The sequence below is a fragment of the Neophocaena asiaeorientalis genome, unplaced genomic scaffold, assembly GCF_003031525.2.
Source record: "Neophocaena asiaeorientalis asiaeorientalis breed wild unplaced genomic scaffold, Neophocaena_asiaeorientalis_V1.1 scaffold388, whole genome shotgun sequence".
NCBI lineage: Eukaryota > Metazoa > Chordata > Mammalia > Artiodactyla > Phocoenidae > Neophocaena > Neophocaena asiaeorientalis.
The window spans coordinates 173,890-193,777 of NW_020172738.1; the positions used below are offsets into that span (position 1 = coordinate 173,890).

General features: G+C 46.6%; 1 protein-coding gene across 2 annotated transcripts in view; it reads right to left on the reverse strand.

Moving 5' to 3' along the window:
- The window catches only part of INPP5D (inositol polyphosphate-5-phosphatase D), a 128,560-nt gene that overhangs the window by 66,729 nt on the left and 41,943 nt on the right, over positions 1-19,888 (reverse strand). For both annotated transcript variants that reach the window (XR_003002624.1, XM_024740498.1), the window contains exon 3: positions 883-1,033. Coding sequence is in view for 1 of the 2 variants with exons in the window: in XM_024740498.1 (XP_024596266.1) it covers positions 883-1,033 (151 nt within the window). In the remaining variant the exon portion in view is untranslated. The remainder of the gene's footprint in view (positions 1-882; positions 1,034-19,888) is intronic.

The following is a 19,888-nucleotide window of genomic DNA, read 5'->3' on the forward strand; positions in this document are numbered from 1 at the left end:
CGATGAGCTGTGCAGTCGCTCACGGTGGGTCTCCAGGCAGGTGGGAGGAAGGGTGGCCCACGGAGGAGGTTGCAAGGACGCCCAGCACGTGGCGGGCAGCAGCCAGGGATGGGCAGAGTCAGGCCGGGCACCCCACACCTCTGGTCTAATCTGTCCTTCAGGGGAGACGCCGGGGGTCTCGGTTCCAAGCCCTGGGACTTAGGAGGAGCCCTGACCAGTTGAGAGGTTCAGTTATGTATGTCAGGGCTTTCTTTCAGGACATGAACTTTTGAGGAGAAGAGAAGGGGAGCTCCCCGGCTGCACTGCCTCTCTGCCCGACGCTTGCTCTATTAGTCTGTCCCTCCCCTGTTTAAACAGCAGGACTGACTCTCACATACCTTTTAGGGGCTGTACTTTATTTTCTTTTAATGATGATATAAAGAAACGTCCTTTCTCATCCTTCCAGCTTGGTGCAACAATCTCCTTCCTCATTCTCTTCACAGCAAAATTCAGCTCATTATTTTGACAATGATTTTAGCTGCATTTATTGTGTGCTTACTATGTACTAGGCGCTGGGATCTACACTGACTCCTCTGATGACACCCTGAGAGGTAGATATTATTTTTAGTGTCTCTTTAAGAGAGGGCTGTGGTTTAGAGAGGTTAAGTAATTCACCTACGGTCACACAGCTGAGAATATGGGGTGCAGGAAGTTTGACCCAGGTCTGTCTGAACCCAGAGCCTGTGTTCCTAATTGGTCTTTAACCACCATGTCACTCCCTCTGATAACCGGACCCACCCAATCTACAAGCACTTGAAGTGAGAGAAACACCCCAGAACTTCACTATGGGATTCAGATGGCAGGCAGGGTCCCGGAGACACCTTCCCGTCCGTCCCTTCCTACCTGTCTCCTCCTCTGGCTCATCGCCGGCGTCCTCCTCCTCCAGTGGCACAGGGTACTGCAGGTGGGTTACCAGGCCCATGTTTTCCTTCTTGTAAAACTCGATGAGCTGGTCCAGCTTGGTGAAGAACCTCATGGGGACGCCTTCAGATGCCTGAGGACAAATCCCAAGCAGAAGCACATTGAATTGGTTGGAACATCACCCAACCACAAAGGCCACCTGCAGCAGAGACCAGCGAGGCCTAGAGTGACCACAATCCAGAAGAAGCCCTGGGCTCCTACGCAGGGCCTGCCTGCAATGCCCACACCCTCACAGCCCCTAAGAGCCACTCTGCAAAAGGCACAGATAGGACAGTTTTAAAGACTTTTTTCTTTCAGTTTAAAAAAAACTTTTATTTTTAAAAGTATTATGTTACCAAGTCATGCATTTTCATTATGGAAAACAATTTAAATACAGAATTAAAAAAAAAAAGAAAGAAATCACCTGTATTCCCACAACCCCGAGACCTATTTTTAATAGTTTAGAATATTTTTTCTAGACCTCTTGTGTGTATGTTTGTGTGTGTTTGGTGGGGGGAGTTATTACCCCACCCCCAAGATCATTTATTTTTAAACTTGGGGAAAAATCTATTATAGCAATTGTTTTGCTTTTATTTTTATATTTTTCATTTGATATAATTCTGTTTTGTCAAAACTCAGAAAATGGTTGAGGCAGCACAAAAATCTTCCCTGATTTGTATCTCTGTTGTTGATGACAGAAGAGCCGGAGGGTAATTCTACTGGGCTGTTCAAATTCCCTGGGGCCAGGTCTCCTTCTTATCACCTGGTGGCTCTAGCAGGAAACTCAAGTTCGTCCCTCCGCAGCCAGCCCCGCCCACTGAGGCCCTGCCCCTGCTGAAGCCCTGCCCACATGAAGGCCCCACCTCTGTGATTCCCTGTGGTGGGCTATCTGGCAGCAGGGTAGGATGGGAGAACTGCAAGCAGAAGGCTTAGGGTCTCATCAGTGCTGTACCCTACTGCTCCTAACCCAACATGTCCCAACATCCTGTCCATCCTCCCTGTCCAGTCCCCTGCCCCGCGCCTCCTTGGTGTTCCATCTCAAGGTACGGCACCATTGTCTCCCCACTGGCCCAGTCAGGAACCCAGAGGACTTCTCCCTCCCCCCGGCACAGATGGCAAAACTGGACAGTGTAAGGCCGGGTGTTCCTCATCCAGCCAAGAAGATGCTGAGCGAGGCTGCAGCCCCAGGTGAAGGAGAATGATGTAGCTGGGCTTTAGGGAAGAGCCGGGGGCAGCTGGACAGAAGCAAGAGATCAGGCTGCTGGTGGGCACAGGGATGAGCCCCAAAGAGGCTCCCCCTCTGGGTGGGGCTCCCCAGGCCTTGAAGGAGCAGAGCGCCCCCCACGTCCTATCACTAAGTGCCTATGAGTCACCCCCATTATCACAGTAGCTAACAGGTCAATGACATTCATGTGATTTAGAAATGAGTTGAGGAGGCGCTATCTTTGGAGTTGGAGGTCAGGGGCCCAACTGCTCCTCCGGGGGCTGCCTGCTGCTGGGCCCCATCGCCCATGGGAAAGGAGAATAGGGAAATAGGGTGCACGTTGGAAAGCCCACCCAGGTCCGTGGGGTCTGGGCTGAGCGAGGCTGGATCGTCTTGACTCGCCCACCTTCAAGTCAGCTGCCTATTGTTCCGGCACGGTTGGCACTGATGTGGGAGGTCATCAGGGCCACAGGTAAGTGGGGTTGGGAGAGCAGACAAGGCAGGATGACGACCCAGACCGGGACAGATGCAGACATCTGGGAATGGACCAGGACTCAGAACCTGTCCCTGAGCCCAGTTCCTGGTGGTAACCCCAAGTAGCGGTGAGGATGCGTTTGCCTTCAGAGACTCCGTCTCTCCGTCACTCACCTTCACTCAGGCTCCACACTTGCCTCTCTGTCTCCCCTCGTCTCTCTCTCTCCACGTGTATTTGTGTGGGGGATGCAATGCACACACGTATAAATCTGTACGTGAGGGCACGTCTCTGTTTAAGCGTGTGGCTTAAGCTATTCAGTAAATTCGTAGAGTTTAACAAAAGGCCGGGCCTTCTAAAAAGTAACTTAAATAGGTTGAAAACCCAAAGTGAGCGGAATAACAAAAATAATTTGACACGACACAAGGTCGATGAACTCGATTCAGTTAAAGCAGTCGTGACAAGTGTCATTCTGTCAAAAGAATTTACAGCTAATGGATGACAAGCCATTAGGCGTATGGATAAAGGATGTGAAAGTATCAAAGAAAGTCAAAGTCAAACGACTCATGTGTGAGTCTGGAAAAGGGTTCTCAGCTGGAGGATGTCTGGGGAATGTGCGTTTGAGAGAGCACATGAGCTATGGCAATTTGGATGCACCAATGCTGAGACACTATTACTTTATGTACTGCTAAAAGCTAAAGCATAAACCAAGATACACCATCAAGCTGCGGGTACAACTGATTTCGGAGATGTTAATATGACAACATAAACACCTTAGAATTGATGAAATACACTGGGGTACTAAGCGTGCAGAAGAACAGAACCCTCTAAAATTCATCTGAACACTATGGATCCAGTGAGGGAGGAGGTGGGCGGGTGCTGAGCGCGGAGACAGAGCTGCTGGGACACTGCGTGTGCTTGGACTGGTCACAGAGGCCAGGGAGCCAGGGGCCTGGTGAACCACTGCTGCTGGCTGCCCAGGTGGCCCAGGTTCCCAGGAAGGTAGAGAATGAGGGTTGAGTCCAATCCCAGCCCCACTCATGGGGGTGAGGAGTGCAGTCTGGACAGGTGGGTCGGAGGCTGTGTATGCCTAGGAAGGAGCAGCCCCGGCACGGCCTTCTCACTCCTGAGCTGGGCCGAGAAAGGCCCTCTGTCAGGCAGGATGGCCAAGTCAAAGCCAGGAGTGGGAGTCAGGGTTTCCAAGTGGACAGTGCCTTGACCGTGGGCAGGCAGGAGGACTGGGGCCCTGTGGGGATGGGGGCCTGGTCAAGTGTGATTCCGCCTGCCCATGCAGCCTATAGTCAGGGGCCAGATCTGCTTACTGTCGTGTCCCCAGATGGTGCCAAAGGGCCTGGCCGTCGTGGGATGCTCGGCAGTTAGTGCTTGCATGGACTTGCAGGATTAGGGTCAGGATGAGTCAGGGGGAGAGATGGTCAGAGAGGACCCTATGTGGGCCTGGGACTGGGGACACAGAGCAATGGCTGGGGGGAGGGTAGGTAGCAGGGGAGCACCCCCTTCCTTCATTCTCAATCTGATCTGCCAAAGGTGATGCCTTTCCAACACTTTAAAATGTAAAATATCTGGGCTTCCCTGGTGGCGCAGTGGTTGAGAGTCCGCCAGCCGAAGCGGGGGACACGGGTTCGTGCCCTGGTCGGGGAGGATCCCACATGCCGCGGAGCGGCTGGGCCCATGAGCCATGGCCGCTGAGCCTGTGTGTCCGGAGCCTGCGCTCTGCAGCGGGAGAGGCCACAACAGTGAGAGGCCCGCATACGGCAAAAAAAAAAAAAAAAAAGTAAAATGTCTGACTACAAGGTTGTCGTGTGTATCAGTCAGGTCCAGGCAGGGAGCAGAAGCCACATTCGCCTGGGGGATTTCAGAAGGACTTAGTGGACAGGGTGTAGGAATACACCTGCGAAGTGGGGGAGCAGTTTCCCTCTTGATCCAAGCATAAGGGGGGCAGATGCAGGAACCAGAGACGGCTGCCAGGCCGGGGCTGAGGCCTTCCGCGAAGCCAGCCCCATAAGGAGGAAGCAGGGGTGGTCCCCCACCCTCCCATCATGCAGCTGTGCCTCCCATCCTCCAAACGCCACCGGAAGCCAGGGGATTTGGAGGGGGTCTGGGCTCGAACGTGAGACACACAGCACAGAAGCAGCCCACGGAGCCCACGGTGACAAGACGCCCAGGGAAGCTGTGGGAAAGTAAGCCTTGCGTGTCCTGCAGGCAAGGGCAGCCCTCACCCCAGGAGGGGGACCGGCCATGCTTCTGGGGCAGGGGGCTGCCCTGGATCCTTAACAGCCACCAGATTTCAATTCCTCATTCCACAGCCGCTGCCTTCCTGAAGAGATTCACCAAGTCATTCTGAAACAGAGAAGGAAACCCGGAAGCCCCACACTAGCCGTTCGCTGCAGACAGCGGCCCTCACAGTTACAGATGCCCCCCAGGGTGGTGTCCCTAGGGGAGTGATGGGATTTCTGCTCTGCGGCAACTCTCCCACCACCAGGAACAAATTTCTTCTCTCTGTGGCAGATCCCCAGCGCACAGAGCAGAAGCTTGATCTGAAAAACACAGAGCAGCAATTCCTGCGTTAAGTCGGCTCTGAACTTACGACGTGTGGGGCAAAGAGCAGACGTCCCTCATGGTTTGTGGGATCGACTGAATGGACATGAATTTATGTTCATCACCAAAAGTGATGCAGGAAAAGAAACGTGGTTAGTTCAGATCGTGAAACAAGATACCTAACTCTTCTCTTGCCTCCTCTCACCAGGTCTATGGAAATTTCCAGGTGATATCCAGCAAGATCATTTCAGGGAGTCCCTGCAGACAGCGCCTTGCCAAGCCCGGCCGTGCCTGCCTCCCCACAAGCTTATAAGTTTTCGAAGGAAGGGGACCCTGCTAGGTTCAGCCTCACATAGTCCCCCAGGTGCCTTGCGCGGCTGATGACAGGCCTTACCCCTGTTTTGAGACATGTGTGCAGTGCCTAAAAGGGACTTCACAGTTGAAAAGCTGTAGCTTCCCACACTGCGATGTGGGCTGCTGAACTGCACCCTGCAGGGAGAGAACCCTTCACTCTACGGCTTGGCCCCTGTGCTCGTCCAGGTACAGTACTCCTGGGAAAGTGCGGACCAAGGGGACAGGGCTGCCCCACCAAGGCCCCAGACCACTAGGGTCTTTAAAACAAAGGACAGGGGCTCCCTGGTGGCACAGTGGTTGACAGTCTGCCTGCCGATGCAGGGGACACGGGTTCGTGCCCCAGTCCAGGAGGATCCCGCGGCCCATGAGCCATGGCGGCTGAGCCTGTGCGTCCGGAGCCTGTGCTCCGCAACAGGAGAGGCCACAACAGTGAGAGGCCCGCGTACCGCAAAAACAAACAAACAAAGGACAGCTGATGTCCAGACTGTTGGAAGCTCAGGGTTGCAGTCTCTGAGAAATGTGGTGTTTCCAGAACTCGTTCCTGGGCTCTGACTTTCAGACACCCTCCAGGGGAAGGTGGAGCACCCTGCAGGCCGAACTTTCCCAGAGGGTAATTTTAACTTCAGTGCTGTCTGCTGTCACTAAATGGGGAACTGAAAGAAGGCGAGGCCCCTGGGAGGAAGCCAGCAAGGGGGCTCCAGGAAGACGCTGCTGCCTGGCACCTTCTCCTCAGGCTCTGCCAGGCTTCGTTTTAAAATGAAAAGTATATACAAGCATTGTGGAAATTTTACAAATAATGGGAAAGTGTGCAGAAGTGGTGGTGGGGCAGTGTGCTTATTATCCCAACTATAGCAAAGCGTTTCTTTCAAGTCGGTGGGAAAGTCACTAGAAAGATCTGAAGCAGGGAGACAATACCATTTGTCTGCTGTGACGAGAATGGCGGGGTGGGAGGCGCTGGTGTCATTACTGTTTCTGTTTTCCCAGTGGGGAGACCCTGGGCCCGTGGAGGCTGGAAGGGTGTCGGAGGCCTCAGAGGCAGTGGCGGGCTTCAGCCGAAGCCCAGGAGTCCCCAGCCCTGGGGCTCCCACACGTCCAGAGGCAGCTGCACTGATGGAGCAGAGCGAGGATACAGAACTTGGCTGTCCAGGCCCAATCCCCGCCTCCAGCAGCATTTCCTCCACTCAGACATCAGCTCAGCAAGGGCAGGACTCCCCGCCCAGGCCTGGCCACCTCGCACGGTCTGGAAGCTACCTCCTCCCACCCTGCCTCTGCCCGCCCCTGAGATGCTTTCCTTGGTCTTTCTTCTGCCCTCAAGCCTGGTCTGAATCTTTAAGCACCTCCTCTCCCCCAAACCTCTTCCTAAGAATCACAGACTCCAACGTGGCTGATGTCGCTGCCATTTGATGAGATGGGAAAGGGGGGTGCGCAGGCAAGTTGGGGAAGAGCCCTGGAGAAAAGCTTCAGATCCAGAAATCCCTCTTTAGCCATCTGACCTGGAATGGACCCCAGGATGTGTCTCCTTAAAATCCGATCAGCTCTTCCTTTTTCCCTTCCCTTCTCCTTTTTTCTTTAAGAAACGTATCATTTTTCTTTCTTTCCTTGCGCTTCCTTTGAAGTGGCCAGAGCCAGTGGGGCTTTGGGGCTGGGGCCAAGGAAGTGGTCAGGGGGCAGAGGAAGTAGCTGGGGCAGGGAAGTGATCGGAGCCTTAGAAGCCGGCCTGGCCGGAGGCCCAGGGGCAGCAGAGCAGGAAACGAGCAAATGAAATATATGGAGAAACGGGGGCGGATCTCTCACTGCCAGAGAAGGGAGTTAGGTTAGAATGAACTCTGTCTGTAGTGTTCAGCTGGAAGGGGAAGCTTCATTGTGAACTCAGGGTTTTTTACTATATACAGGTAAATACTGATGCAGGTGTGAGTGCGTGTGTGTGTCCACACACATTTCCCGGCCCTGTCTTCTGAGAGGATCCAGAAGCAACAACATCCCAGTGGCAATGAACCCACCTAAATACCACCCTCCAACAAAAAGAACCAGACTCCTTGGAGAGAGGGCCGGGCTGAATCTAGGGCTGGGGCAGGAAAGGTATATGTGGGCCTGGAACATCCGTTGCCCCAGAAAGTAAGGAAATGTTCACAAAATGATGAAGATTTGTCAAAAGGGTACAGGAGTCAGGAGACAACTGAAGGGACAGTTGAAAGGACCATCTGGCACAATTTGAGCATCAAAATGAATAATAAAAATAATTATAATTCATTGAATAAAATAAGAATTCATGAGTCTATACCCATATAAATAAATGAGAAGGGAAAGCTCTTTCTCACATTAGATGCCAGTTAGTAACTGTCACAGGAATGATGGAAACAGTCACCGTTTGGCAACCTTCATAGAAATAGTCGATTCAGGAAAGAACCAACAGATGCCGAAGACGCTAAAACTAGTGGGTGAGCATCTGAGGAGGAACAGGCCCTCTCGATTGCCTCAAAGTATCTTCCCACAAAAGAGTTAATCATTTTAAAGGGGAAAATAGTAACTTTACAATGAGAAAACCTGGCAGACCCCACCTTAACCAAGTGGCAAAGTTAACTTTACCAGTAATGGGACAAAGTGACATGGTGCCTTCCTGGGATGGGTACACAGAGGACACAGCAGCGCTTCTGTGATGCACCCACCAAAATGCAGCACCTGGACTCAGCTGCATGGAAACATCTAAAAACCCCACATTGAGGGACAGTCTGCAACATTACTAGCCTATTCTCTGCAAAAATGCCAAGGTCATGAAAGACAAGGAACTGTGCCTCTAATGGGCACTAAATGGATGTGATAATTACATGCAACATGTGATCCTGGATTGAACTTTGGTCCAGAGGGGACGGTATAAATAAATAAATATTTGTTTACATATGAGTTTTACATATATTATATATAAGTATATATATATATATCTTATATACTTGTAAATATGTATAATATATGAAAAACATATATAAACAAATATTTATTTTTAATATAAATATTTAAATAATATCTACATATTGCTATAAAGGGCATTATTAAGACAACTAGGGAAATCTGAATGGGGTCTGAAGATTAGATAATAGTATTTTATCTATGTTAATTTCCTGATTTTGATGGTTGAACTGAGGTTATGTAAGAGAGAGTATTATCGTTTAGGAAAAACACATTGAAATATTTAGGAATAATGGGGCATTGTCAGCAACTTATGCTCCAATAATTAAAAAAAATAATAATAATATGAGACCAAGAGAATGAGAAACTTATTATGCTAAAATGTTGATTGGGGAAAGTGAATGAAGGGAATACAGGAACTTCTTGTACTGTTCTTGAAATATTTCTGTAAGTCTGAAGTTATTTTCAAAATAAAAAGTGAAGGAGACAATCAGGGTGGAAATGATCTATATCTTAAACACGAGAGTGGTTATATCCAATAACTCTTTTGAGCTATACACTATAATAAAAAGCTTTTTTAAAAATAATTAGCTTGTGTAACCTAGCTCATTAAATTAATATGCATACAAGAACACACACACAGGAACAGGGTTCAAGATGGCGGAGTAGAAGGACGCGCGCTCACTCCTTCTTGCGAGAGCACCGGAATCACAACTAACTGCTGAACAGTCATCGACAGGAAGACACTGGAACTCACCAGAAAAGATACCCCACATCCAGAGACAAAGGAGACGCCACAATGGGATGGCAGGAGGGGGGCAATCACAGTAAAATCAAATCCCATAACTGCTGGGTGGGTGACTCACAAACTGGAGAACACTTATACCACAGAAGTCCACCCACTGGAGTGAAGGTTCTGAGCCCCACGTCAGGCTTCCCAACCTGCGGGTCCAGCAACAGGAGGAGGAATTCCCAGAGAATCAGACTTGGAAGGCTAGCAGGATTTGATTGCAGGACTTTGACAGCACTGGGGAAAACAAAGACCCCACTCTTGGAGGACACACACAAACTAGTGTGCGCATCAGGACCCAGGGGAAAGGAGCAGTGACCCCAGGGGAGACCTACCTGCTAGTGCTGGAGGGCCTCCTGCAGAGGCCTACCTGCTAGTGTTGGAGGGCCTCCTGCAGAGGCAGGGGGCGGCTGCAGTTCACTGCGGGGACAAGGACATTGGCAGCAGAAGTTCTGGGAAGTACTCCTTGGCATGTGCCCTCCTGGAGTCTGCCATTAGCCCCACCAAAGAGCCTGTGGTTTCCAGTGCTGGGTCGCCTCAGGCCAAACAACCAACAGGGAGGGAACTCAGCCTCTCGCATCAGCAGAAAAGTGGATTAACGTTTTACTGAGCTCTGCCCACCAGAGCAACACCCAGCTCTACCCACAACCAGTTCCTCCCATCAGGGAGCTTGCAGAAGCCTCTTAGACAGCCTCATCCACCAGAGGGCAGACAGCAGAAGCAAGAAGAACTACAATCCTGCAGCCTGTGGAACAAAAACCACATTCACAGAAAGACAGACAAGATGAAAAGGCAGAGGACTATGTACCAGATGAAGGAACAAGATAAAACCCCAGAAAAACAACTAAATGAAGTGAAGATAGGCAACCTTCCAGAAAAAGAATTCAGAATAATGATAGTGAAGATGATCCAGGACCTCGGAAAAAGAAAGAAGGCAAAGATCGAGAAGATGCAAGAAATGTTTAACAAAGACCTAGAAGAATTAAAGAACAAACAAACAGAGATGAACAATACAACAACCGAAATGAAAAATACACTAGAAGGAATCAACAGCAGAATAACTGAGGCAGAAGAACGGATAAGTGACCTGGAAGACAGAATGGTGGAACTCACTGGCGCAGAACAGAATAATGAAAAGAAATGAAGACAGTCTGAAAGACCACGGGGACAACATTAGGCATACCAACATTCGCATTAGAGGGGTCCCAGAAGGGGAAGAGAGAGAGAAAGGACCCGAGAAAATATTTGAAGAGATTATAGTCGAAAACTTCCCCAACATGGGAAAGGAAACAGCCACCCAAGTCCAGGAAACGCAGAGAGTCCCAGGCAGGATAAAACCAAGGAGAAACACACTGAGACACATAGTAATCAAATTGACAAAAATTAAAGACAAAGAAAAATTATTAAGAGCAACAAGGGAAAAACGACAAATAACATACAAGGGAACTTCCATAAGGTTAACTGCTGAATTCTCCACAGAAACTCTAAAAGCCAGAAGGGAGTGGCATGATATATTTAAAGTGATGAAAGGGAAGAACCTACAACCAAGATTACTCTAACCAGAAAGGATCTCTTTCAGATTCGATGGAGAAATCAACAGCTTTACAAACAAGCAAAAGCTAAGAGAATTTAGTACCACCAAACCAGCTCTACAACAAATGCTAAAGGAACTTCTCTAAGTGGGAAACACAAGAGAAGAAAAGGACCTACAAAAACAAACCCAAAACAGTTAAGAAAATGGTAATAGGAACAGACATATCAATAATTCCCTTAAATGTGAATGGAGTAAATGCTACAACCAAAAGACACAGGCTTGCTAAATGGATACAAATACAAGATCCATCTATATGCTGTCTACAAGAGACCCACTTCAGACCTAGGGACACATACAGACTGAAAGTGAGGGGATGGAAAAAGATTTTCCATGCAGATAGAAATCAAAAGAAAGCTAGAGTAGCAATACTCATATCAAATAAAATAGACTTTAAAACAAAGAATGTTATAAGAGACAAGGAAGGATACTACATAATGATCAAGGGATCAATCCAAGAAGAAGATATAAGGATTATAAATATATAATTTACATATTATATATATATATTATATATATATTCCAAAAATATATATAAAATATATATAATTTATATAAATTTATATAATTTATAATATAAAATATTATAAATATATATGCACCCAACATAGGAGCACCTCATACATAGGAGCACCTTATATACATAAGGCAAATGCTAACAGCTATTAAAGAGGAAGTCGACAGTAACACAATAATAGTGGGGGAATTTAACACCTCACTTACACCAATGGACTGATCATCCAGACAGAAAATTAACAAGAAAACACAAGCTTTACATGATACAATAGACTAGATAGATTTGATTGATATTTATAGGACATTCCACCCAAAAACAGCAGATTACACTTTCTTCTCAAGTGCACACAGAACATTCTCCAGGATAGATCACATCTTGGGTCACAAATCAAGCCTCGGTAAATTTAAGAAAATTGAAATCATATCAAGCATCTTTTCTGACCACAACGTTATGAGGTTAGAAATCAACTACAGGGATAAAAAAGTAAAAAACACAAACACAGAGAGGCTAAACAATATGTTACTAAATAAGCAAGAAATCACTGAAGAAATCAAAGAGGAAATCAAAAAATGCCTAGAAACAGATGACAGCAAAAACACGATGGTCCATAACCTATGGGATGCAGAAAAAGCAGTTCTAAGAGGGAAGTTTATAGCAATACAAGCCTGCCTCAAGAAACAAGAAAAATCTCAAATAAACAATCTAACCTTCACCTAAAGGAACTAGAGAAAGAAGAACAAACAAAATCCAAAGTTAGGAGAAGGAAAGAAATCATAAAGATCAGAGCAGAAATAAATGAAATAGAAACAAAGAAAACAATAGCAAAGATCAATAAAACTAGAAGCTGGTTCTTAGAGAAGATAAAAGAAATTGATAAACCTTTAGTCAGACTCATCAAGAAAAAAAAAAAGGAGAAGACTCAAATCAACAGAATTAGAAATGAAAAAGGAGAAGTTACAATGTACACCACAGAAATACAAAGCATCATAAGAGACTACTACAAGCAACTCTATGCCAATAAAATGGAAAACATGGAAGAAATGGACAAATTCTTAGAAAGGTATAATCTTCCAAGACTGAACCAGGACAAAATTGAAAATATGAACAGAGCAATCACAAGTAATAAAATTGAAACGGTGATTTAAAATCTTCCAACAAAGAAAAGGACCGGATGGCTTCACAGGTGAATTTTATCAAACATTTAGAGAAGAGCTAACACACATCCTTCTCAAACTCTTCCAAAAAATTGCAGAGGAAGGAATACTCCCAAACTCATTCTACGAGGACATCATTCCACCTGGAAAAGATATTACAAAAAAAGAAAATTACAGACCAATATCACTGATGAATATAGATGCAGAAAAAGCTTTTGACAAACTTCAACACCCATTTACGATAAGAACTCTCCAGAAAGTGGGTATAGAGGGAAACTGCCTCAATGTAATAAAAGCCATATAGAGCAAACCCACAGCAAACATCATTCTCAATGGTGAAAAACTGAAAGCATTTCCTTTAAGATCAGGAACAAGACAAGGATGTCCACTCTCACCACAATTATTCACCATAGTTTTGGAAGTCATAGCCACGCACGGCAATCAGAGAAGAAAAAGAAATAAGAGGAATACAAATCGGAAAAGAAGTAAAACTGTCACTGTTTGCAGATGACATGATACTGTACATAGAGAATCCTAAAGATGCCACCAAAAAGCTACTAGAGCTAATCAATGAATCTGGTAAAGTTGCAGGATACAAAATTAACACACAGAAATACCTTGCATTCCTATACGCTAACAATGAAAGATCAGAAAGAGAAATTAAGGAAACACTCCCATTTACCATTGCAACAAAAAGAATAAAATACCTAGGAATAAACCTACCTAGGGAGGTAAAAGACCTGTACTCAGAAAACTATAAGACACTGATGAAAGAAATCAGAGATGACACAAACAGGTGGAGAGATATACCATATTTTTGGATTGGAATAATCAATATTGTGAAAATGACTAACTACCCAAAGCAACCTACAGATTCAATGCAATCCCTATCAAATTACCAATGGCAATTTTACAGAACTAGAAAAAAAAAAACTTAAAATTTGTAAGGAGACACAAAAGACCCCGAAGAGCCAAAGTAGTCTTGAGGGAAAAAAATGGAGCTGGAGGAATCAGACTTCCTGATTTCAGACTATACTACAAAGCTACAGTAATCAAGACAATATGGTACTGGCACAGAAACAGAAATATAGATCAATGGAACAGGATAGAAAGCCCACAGATCAACCCATGAACCTATGGTCAACTAATCTATGACAAAGGAGACATGGATATACAATTGAGAAAAGACAGCCTCTTCAATAAGTGGTGCTGGGAAAACTGGACAGCTACATGTAAAAGAATGAAATTAGAACAGTCCCTATCACCATACAGAAAACTAAACTCAAAATAGATTCGAGACCTAAATGTAAGACCAGACACTATACAACTCTTAGAGGAAAACATAGGAAGAACACTCTTTGACATAAATCACAGCAAGATCTTTTTGGATCCACCTCCTAGAGTAATGGAAATAAAAACAAAAATAAACAAATGGGACCTAATGAAACTTCAAACCTTTTGCACAGCAAAGAAAACCATAAACGAGAAGAAAAGACAACCCTCAGAATGGGAGAAAATATTTGCAAATGAATCAATGGACAAAGGATTAATCTCCAAAATATATAAACAGCTCATGCAGCTCAATATTAAAAAAAATAAACAATCCAATCATAAAATGGGCAGAAGACCTAAATAGACATTTTTCCAAAGAAGACATACAGATGGCCAAGAGGCACATGAAAAGCTGCTCAACATCACTAATTTGGTTTTGCAAACCAAAACTACAATGAAGTATCACCTCACACTGGTTAGAATGGGCATCATCAGAAAATCTACAAACAACAAATGCTGGAGAGGGTGTGGAGAAAGGGAACCCTCTTGCACTGTTGGTGGAAATGTAAATTGATACAGCCACTATGGAGAACAGTATGGAAGTTCCTTAAAAAACTAAAAATAGAATTACCATATGACCAAGCAATCCCACTACTGGGCATATATCCAGAGAAACCATAATTCAAAAAGACACATGCAACCCAATATACATTGCAGCACAATTTACGATAGCCAGGTCATGGAAGGAACCTAAATGTCCACAAACAAACGAATGGATAAAGAAGATGTGGTACATATATACAATGGAATATTACTCAGCCATAAAAAGGAAAGAAATTGGGTCATTTGTAGAGATGTGGATGGACCTAGAGACTGTCATACAGAGTGAAGTAAGTCAGAAAGAGAAAAACAAATATTTTATATGAACGCATATATGTGGAATCTAGAAAAATGGTCATGATGAACTGGTTTTCAGGGCAGAAACAGAGACACAGATGTAGAGAAAAAAATGTATGGACAGCAATGGGGGAAAGCGGTGGGCAGGGGTGGTGGTGTGATGAATTGGGAGATTGGGATTGACATATATACACTAATATGTATAAAATAGATAACTAATAAGAACCTGCTGTATAAAAAATAAAATAAAAAACAAACAAAAAAAACAAAAACCACACACACACCCAAAGAGGAAGGGGTTTAAAAGTCATCTTGTCCAATCCCTATCAAAATATCCAGGAGATTTTTCACAGAACTAGAACAAATAATCTTAAAATTTATATGGAACTGCAAAAGAGCACAAATTGCCAAAGCTGTCCTGAGGAAAAAGAACAAAGCTGGAGGTATAACCCTCCCTGATTTCAGACTATACTACAAAACTCCAGTGATCAAAACAGTGTGGTATTGGCACAAAAACAGAAACACAGATCAATGGAACAGAATAGAGGACCCAGAAATAAACCCACGTACCTACAATCAATTAATCTATGACAAAAGAGGCAAGAATATACAATGGAGAAAAGACAGTCTCTTTCAACAAATAGTGTTGGGAAAACTGGACAGACACACATAAGATAATGAGATTAGAACAATCCCTCATACCATATACAAAAATAAACTCAAAATGGTTTAAAGACCCTAATGTAAGACATGAAACCATAAAACTCCTAGAAGAGAACATAGGTGGAACACTCTTTGACATAAATTGTAGCAATATTTTCTTGGCTCAGTCTCCTAAGGAAAAGGAAATACAAGCAAAGATAAACAAATGGGACCTAATTAAACTTAAAAGCTTTTGAACAACAAAGGAATCCATCAACAAAACAAAAAGACAACCTACAGAAGGGGAGAAAATATTTGCAAATGATGTGACCAACAAGGGGTTAATATTCGATGTACAAACAGGACATACAACTCAATAAAAGTAAAATCCAATAAAAAAAGGGCAGATTGCGAAAGACATTTTTCCAAAGAAGACACACAGATGGCTAACAGACACATGAAAAGATGCTCAACATTGCTAATTATTAGAGAAATGTAAATCAAAATCACAATGAAGTATCACCTTACACCTCTCAGAATGGCTATCCTCAAAAACTCTACAAATAACAAATGTTGGTGAGGATGTGAAGAAAAAGGAATTCCTATACACTGTTGGTGGAAATGTAAATTGGTGTAGCCACAATGGAAAACAGTATGGAGGTTCCTTAAAAAACTAAAAATAGAACTACAATATGATCCAGCAATTCCACTCCTGGGTATATATCTGAAAAAAATGAAAATACTAATTCAAAAAGATACATGCACCCCAATGTTCACAGCAGCACTATTTACAATAGCCAAGATGTGAAAGCAACCTAAGTGCCCATCAACAGACGATTGGATTAGTAAGATGTAGTATACATATATAATGGAATATCAGCCATAAAAAGGAATGAAATAATGCCATTCGCAGCAATGTGGTTAGACCTAGAGAATATTATGCTTAGTGAAATAAGTCAGACAGAGAAAGATAAATACTATATGCTATCACTTATATGTGGAATCTAAAAAATAATACAAATGAATGTTTATACAAAACAGAAAAGACTCGCAGATATAGAAAACATACTTGTTACTAAATTGGAGAGGGAAGAGGAGAGGGACAGATTAGGGGTATGGGTATGGGATATGAACTACTGTTTATAAAATATATAAGTGGGGCTTCCCTGGTGGCGCAGTGGTTGAGAGTCCGCCTGCTGATGCAGGGGACACAGGTTCGTGCCCCGGTCCGGGAAGATCCCACATGCCACGGAGTGGCTGGGCCCATGAGCTATGGCCGCTGAGCCTGCGCATCCGGAGCCTGTGCTCCGCAAAGGGGGAGGCCACAGCAGTGAGAGGCCCGTGTACTGCAAAAAAAAAAAAAAAAAAAAAAAAAAAAAAAAAAAGCAACAAGGATATACTTACTATATAGCACAGAGAATTATACCCTATAATGGCATATAATTTGCAAAAACACTGAATCACTATGCTGTACATCTGAAATTAACACAGTATTGTAAATCAACTATACTTCAATTTTTAAAAAATCCACCTTGTCTAAAAGTGTCTGGTTTTTTTTTTTTAACTGCACAAAAGCTTTTCTGGTCTATATACATCTGGAAGCCTCTGTACAAAAACTACATCTTGGAAACATCTTTGATGCTCAATTAACCATAATAGTACTGATGTATGAAAAATAAAAAGACAATCACAGAGTCGCTCAGCACGAGCGAACGGAGGTGAGGCAGTGGCCACAGCCCTACAAGCCACATGGTAGGTGTGCTCTCGGGACTGACCAGGAGGGAGGGGTAGCACTTGCTTCAGTTACACACACTTTTCGGGCTGGGGCTGAAATCCAGGTGCCCTGGGCAATTGGTCATGGGGGAGTGGAGCTGGGCTCCTGCAAAGGTCCCATCCATTGATGAGCACGGCAGGTTTTGTTGTGTGACCAGGAGAGAGGGGGAGCCTGGAAGGGCAGGCGGCTGGGGTAGATGTTGACATTGCTCTTTCTCTCCCAGGACCCGTGGGCTTGTCTTAGCTTCCGGGAAGAATGAGAGAGAGATGGAGACTGAAGCCTGGACTTTGGAGGAGCAGAACCTCGCAGGCTGGGAGACAGGCTTTGGCACCTGGCAGAGCCCCAGGCAGTGAGGGACCCTGGTGTTCTCGTGGTGCACAGGGCAGCGCACAGCTGCTTCAAGTGTCTAGCCTGCCACAGCCCTGCACAAGCAGGAGAGGGGAAGGATGCCCTGTGCAGTGCCGTAGCTGGCCAGCCAGCAGAGGGCACGCTGAGGGGTCTTTCAGGATGTCTCAGAGCTACTCATGGGACATTTTGAAGGGGCTACCTCCTGGCAGTCAGGCTGCAGGGAACTGGAGCTGCCACATCTCGTAAAAGACCTGGTGTTGCACGTTCCTGGGAGCTCACAGGCTGTGAGCTGTGAGAGGGGTACCTGGAGGGCGGAGATGGTGGTTGGGGAAGGTGAGCTCTCTGGGTCCAGGTCCGGGGGATTGAGATCTCCTTTCCCTGGTCTTGCTTTGAAACTGTGGACAATCCTGGGTATCAGTCGCTCAGGACGAAAGATAGGTCATGGTGACAAGGACATAGTTCCTTGCTATATGTCCTGTGTCAGGGGCAGGGGAGGGGGCCCTCTGAGGGGTCTCCTGGAACCTCCCTGGCCCTTCCCAGGTGAGGGTCCCACTCCCCAAAAGGAAGAAACTGGAACTGGGCGAGGCGTGTTAGGTATGTTATCTAATTTACAGTCTCTCGGGACTTCCCTGGTGGTCAAGTGGTCAAGAATCCGCCTTCCAATGCAGGGGACACAGGTTTGATCCCTGTTCGGGGAACTAAGCTCCCGCACGCCACGGGGCAACTAAGTCCACGGACTCTAGAGCCTGCGCACCACCACTAGAGAGAAGCCCACGCGCCGCAACGAAGGATCCCACATGCCTCAACGAAGATCCCGCGTGCTGCAACTAAGACCCGACACAGCCAAATAAGTAAATACGTATTAAAAAATAATAATTTACAGTCTCTCGAATATCACAGGTGGGTGCCACTGCTCCATCCTATAGATGAGAAAACTGAGTCTCGGGGAGGTTGAACAACTTGCCTGGTGGTCAGAGACGCTGTCAGAAGAACAGTACCCAGGGCGGACGTTTCAAGATGAGGAAGGGGATGGGAGGTGGTGGGTGGCACGAATAGCTAGACGGGAGTGCGGGGACCAGACACAGGGCGCCGCCAGCTCGGGGTGCAACCAGGTGGCTGGAGATCCTCTGGCAGACTCCAGCCTCTAGCGGCTCAGTGGGCGGCTTGGGTGGTGTGAAAGCCGGTGTGTGGGAGAAGCTCTTATCCTGGGTGGCAGCAGGCACCCTCCGTGCGGTGATGGGTGGTGGCGGGAGTGGGGAGGCTGGCATTTGCTATCTGTGGGCACAGTCCTGCATCCACTGCCCACCCACAACAGGGTCCTAAAGCCACTTGTCTGGGGCTTTGAAGAGGGTAAAAGCCAACACCAGGCTTGTTCTGAGTCTCCTCCGTGCAGAAGGGAGGGATGTGACATCTCTGGGATGAGGCATGAAGCTTAAAGGAAGAAAAGGAGAAACTGAGTGCCGGGCCGGCACAGCCCCCGCCCTCCCCTCCCCCCTCCAGCGGTAGCCAACGGGACATCTCTGCTCTGAGCTTGCACCGGGCAGCCCTGACCCCTTTCTGCCCAGGTCTGGAGGGCCTGGCACTGTTGGGGATGGGCTCTGTCTCGCGCCCAGCCAGCAGGCTGGGGTCTCCCATCCACCTTGTTCCAATCAGCCCCCACTTCCTGAGGCTTGGTTCCTCAGCTTTGCTCTTGCCTTGTTTTGGGCAGACTTCCCAGAACAGCTTGGCACGGGCTCCGCTCGCCCGCCAGTCTCCACACTCATTTCTAAATCCACGTCCCTCCCTGAGTTTCAGAGCTGACGCCCCCACTTCTCAACCCATGCCCCCTCCTTGGGCTCGTAACCACTCACCGCCCCAGTTCTCAGTCCCTGCTTCCTGTAGCCACTCCTCCCCAGGTTGCCCCCAATCCTGCCACCCACCCAACAGAGCCAGTGGCCCGGCAATCCCGCCCGCGGCACTGTCCCACAGGGGAACCCCGGGTGCTGGGTCAACTCCTAGACTCAGGGGTCCTGCAGCCTTGCTCATTTCTTTCGCCTGTGAGCTGGGATCCCCACAGGGATTGAGATCATAAGGCCCCGAATCTCTGCCTTTCACTCTCTGATATCTGTGTAGTGGCAGTGAGTCCTGCACTCTCCCGGCAGCCTTGAGCAGCTGTAAAATGCTTTGAACCTCTCACATCAAAGGAGCTGCAGGCTGGAAGACTAGACGCCTACATCTCTGGCTTGTATTGAAATGACAGCTCTGAGATACATCATCTGAGGTTGGTGTCACCGCAGCCAGGGTCAGGGGGCAGAGGATGACAGTGCTGTCTGCCAGCACGTGGTCTGCACATGTGAACAGTGGAACCCTCATCTGGGGACCTCAGGCCCACAATGAAGACCCCGGAAGAGGATGGGTCCTTTGTCAGTAGAATCACAGCTGACAGCTTAGAGACCGAATCACACCCAGCATCGCAGAGAGGTTGTCAGCTAGCT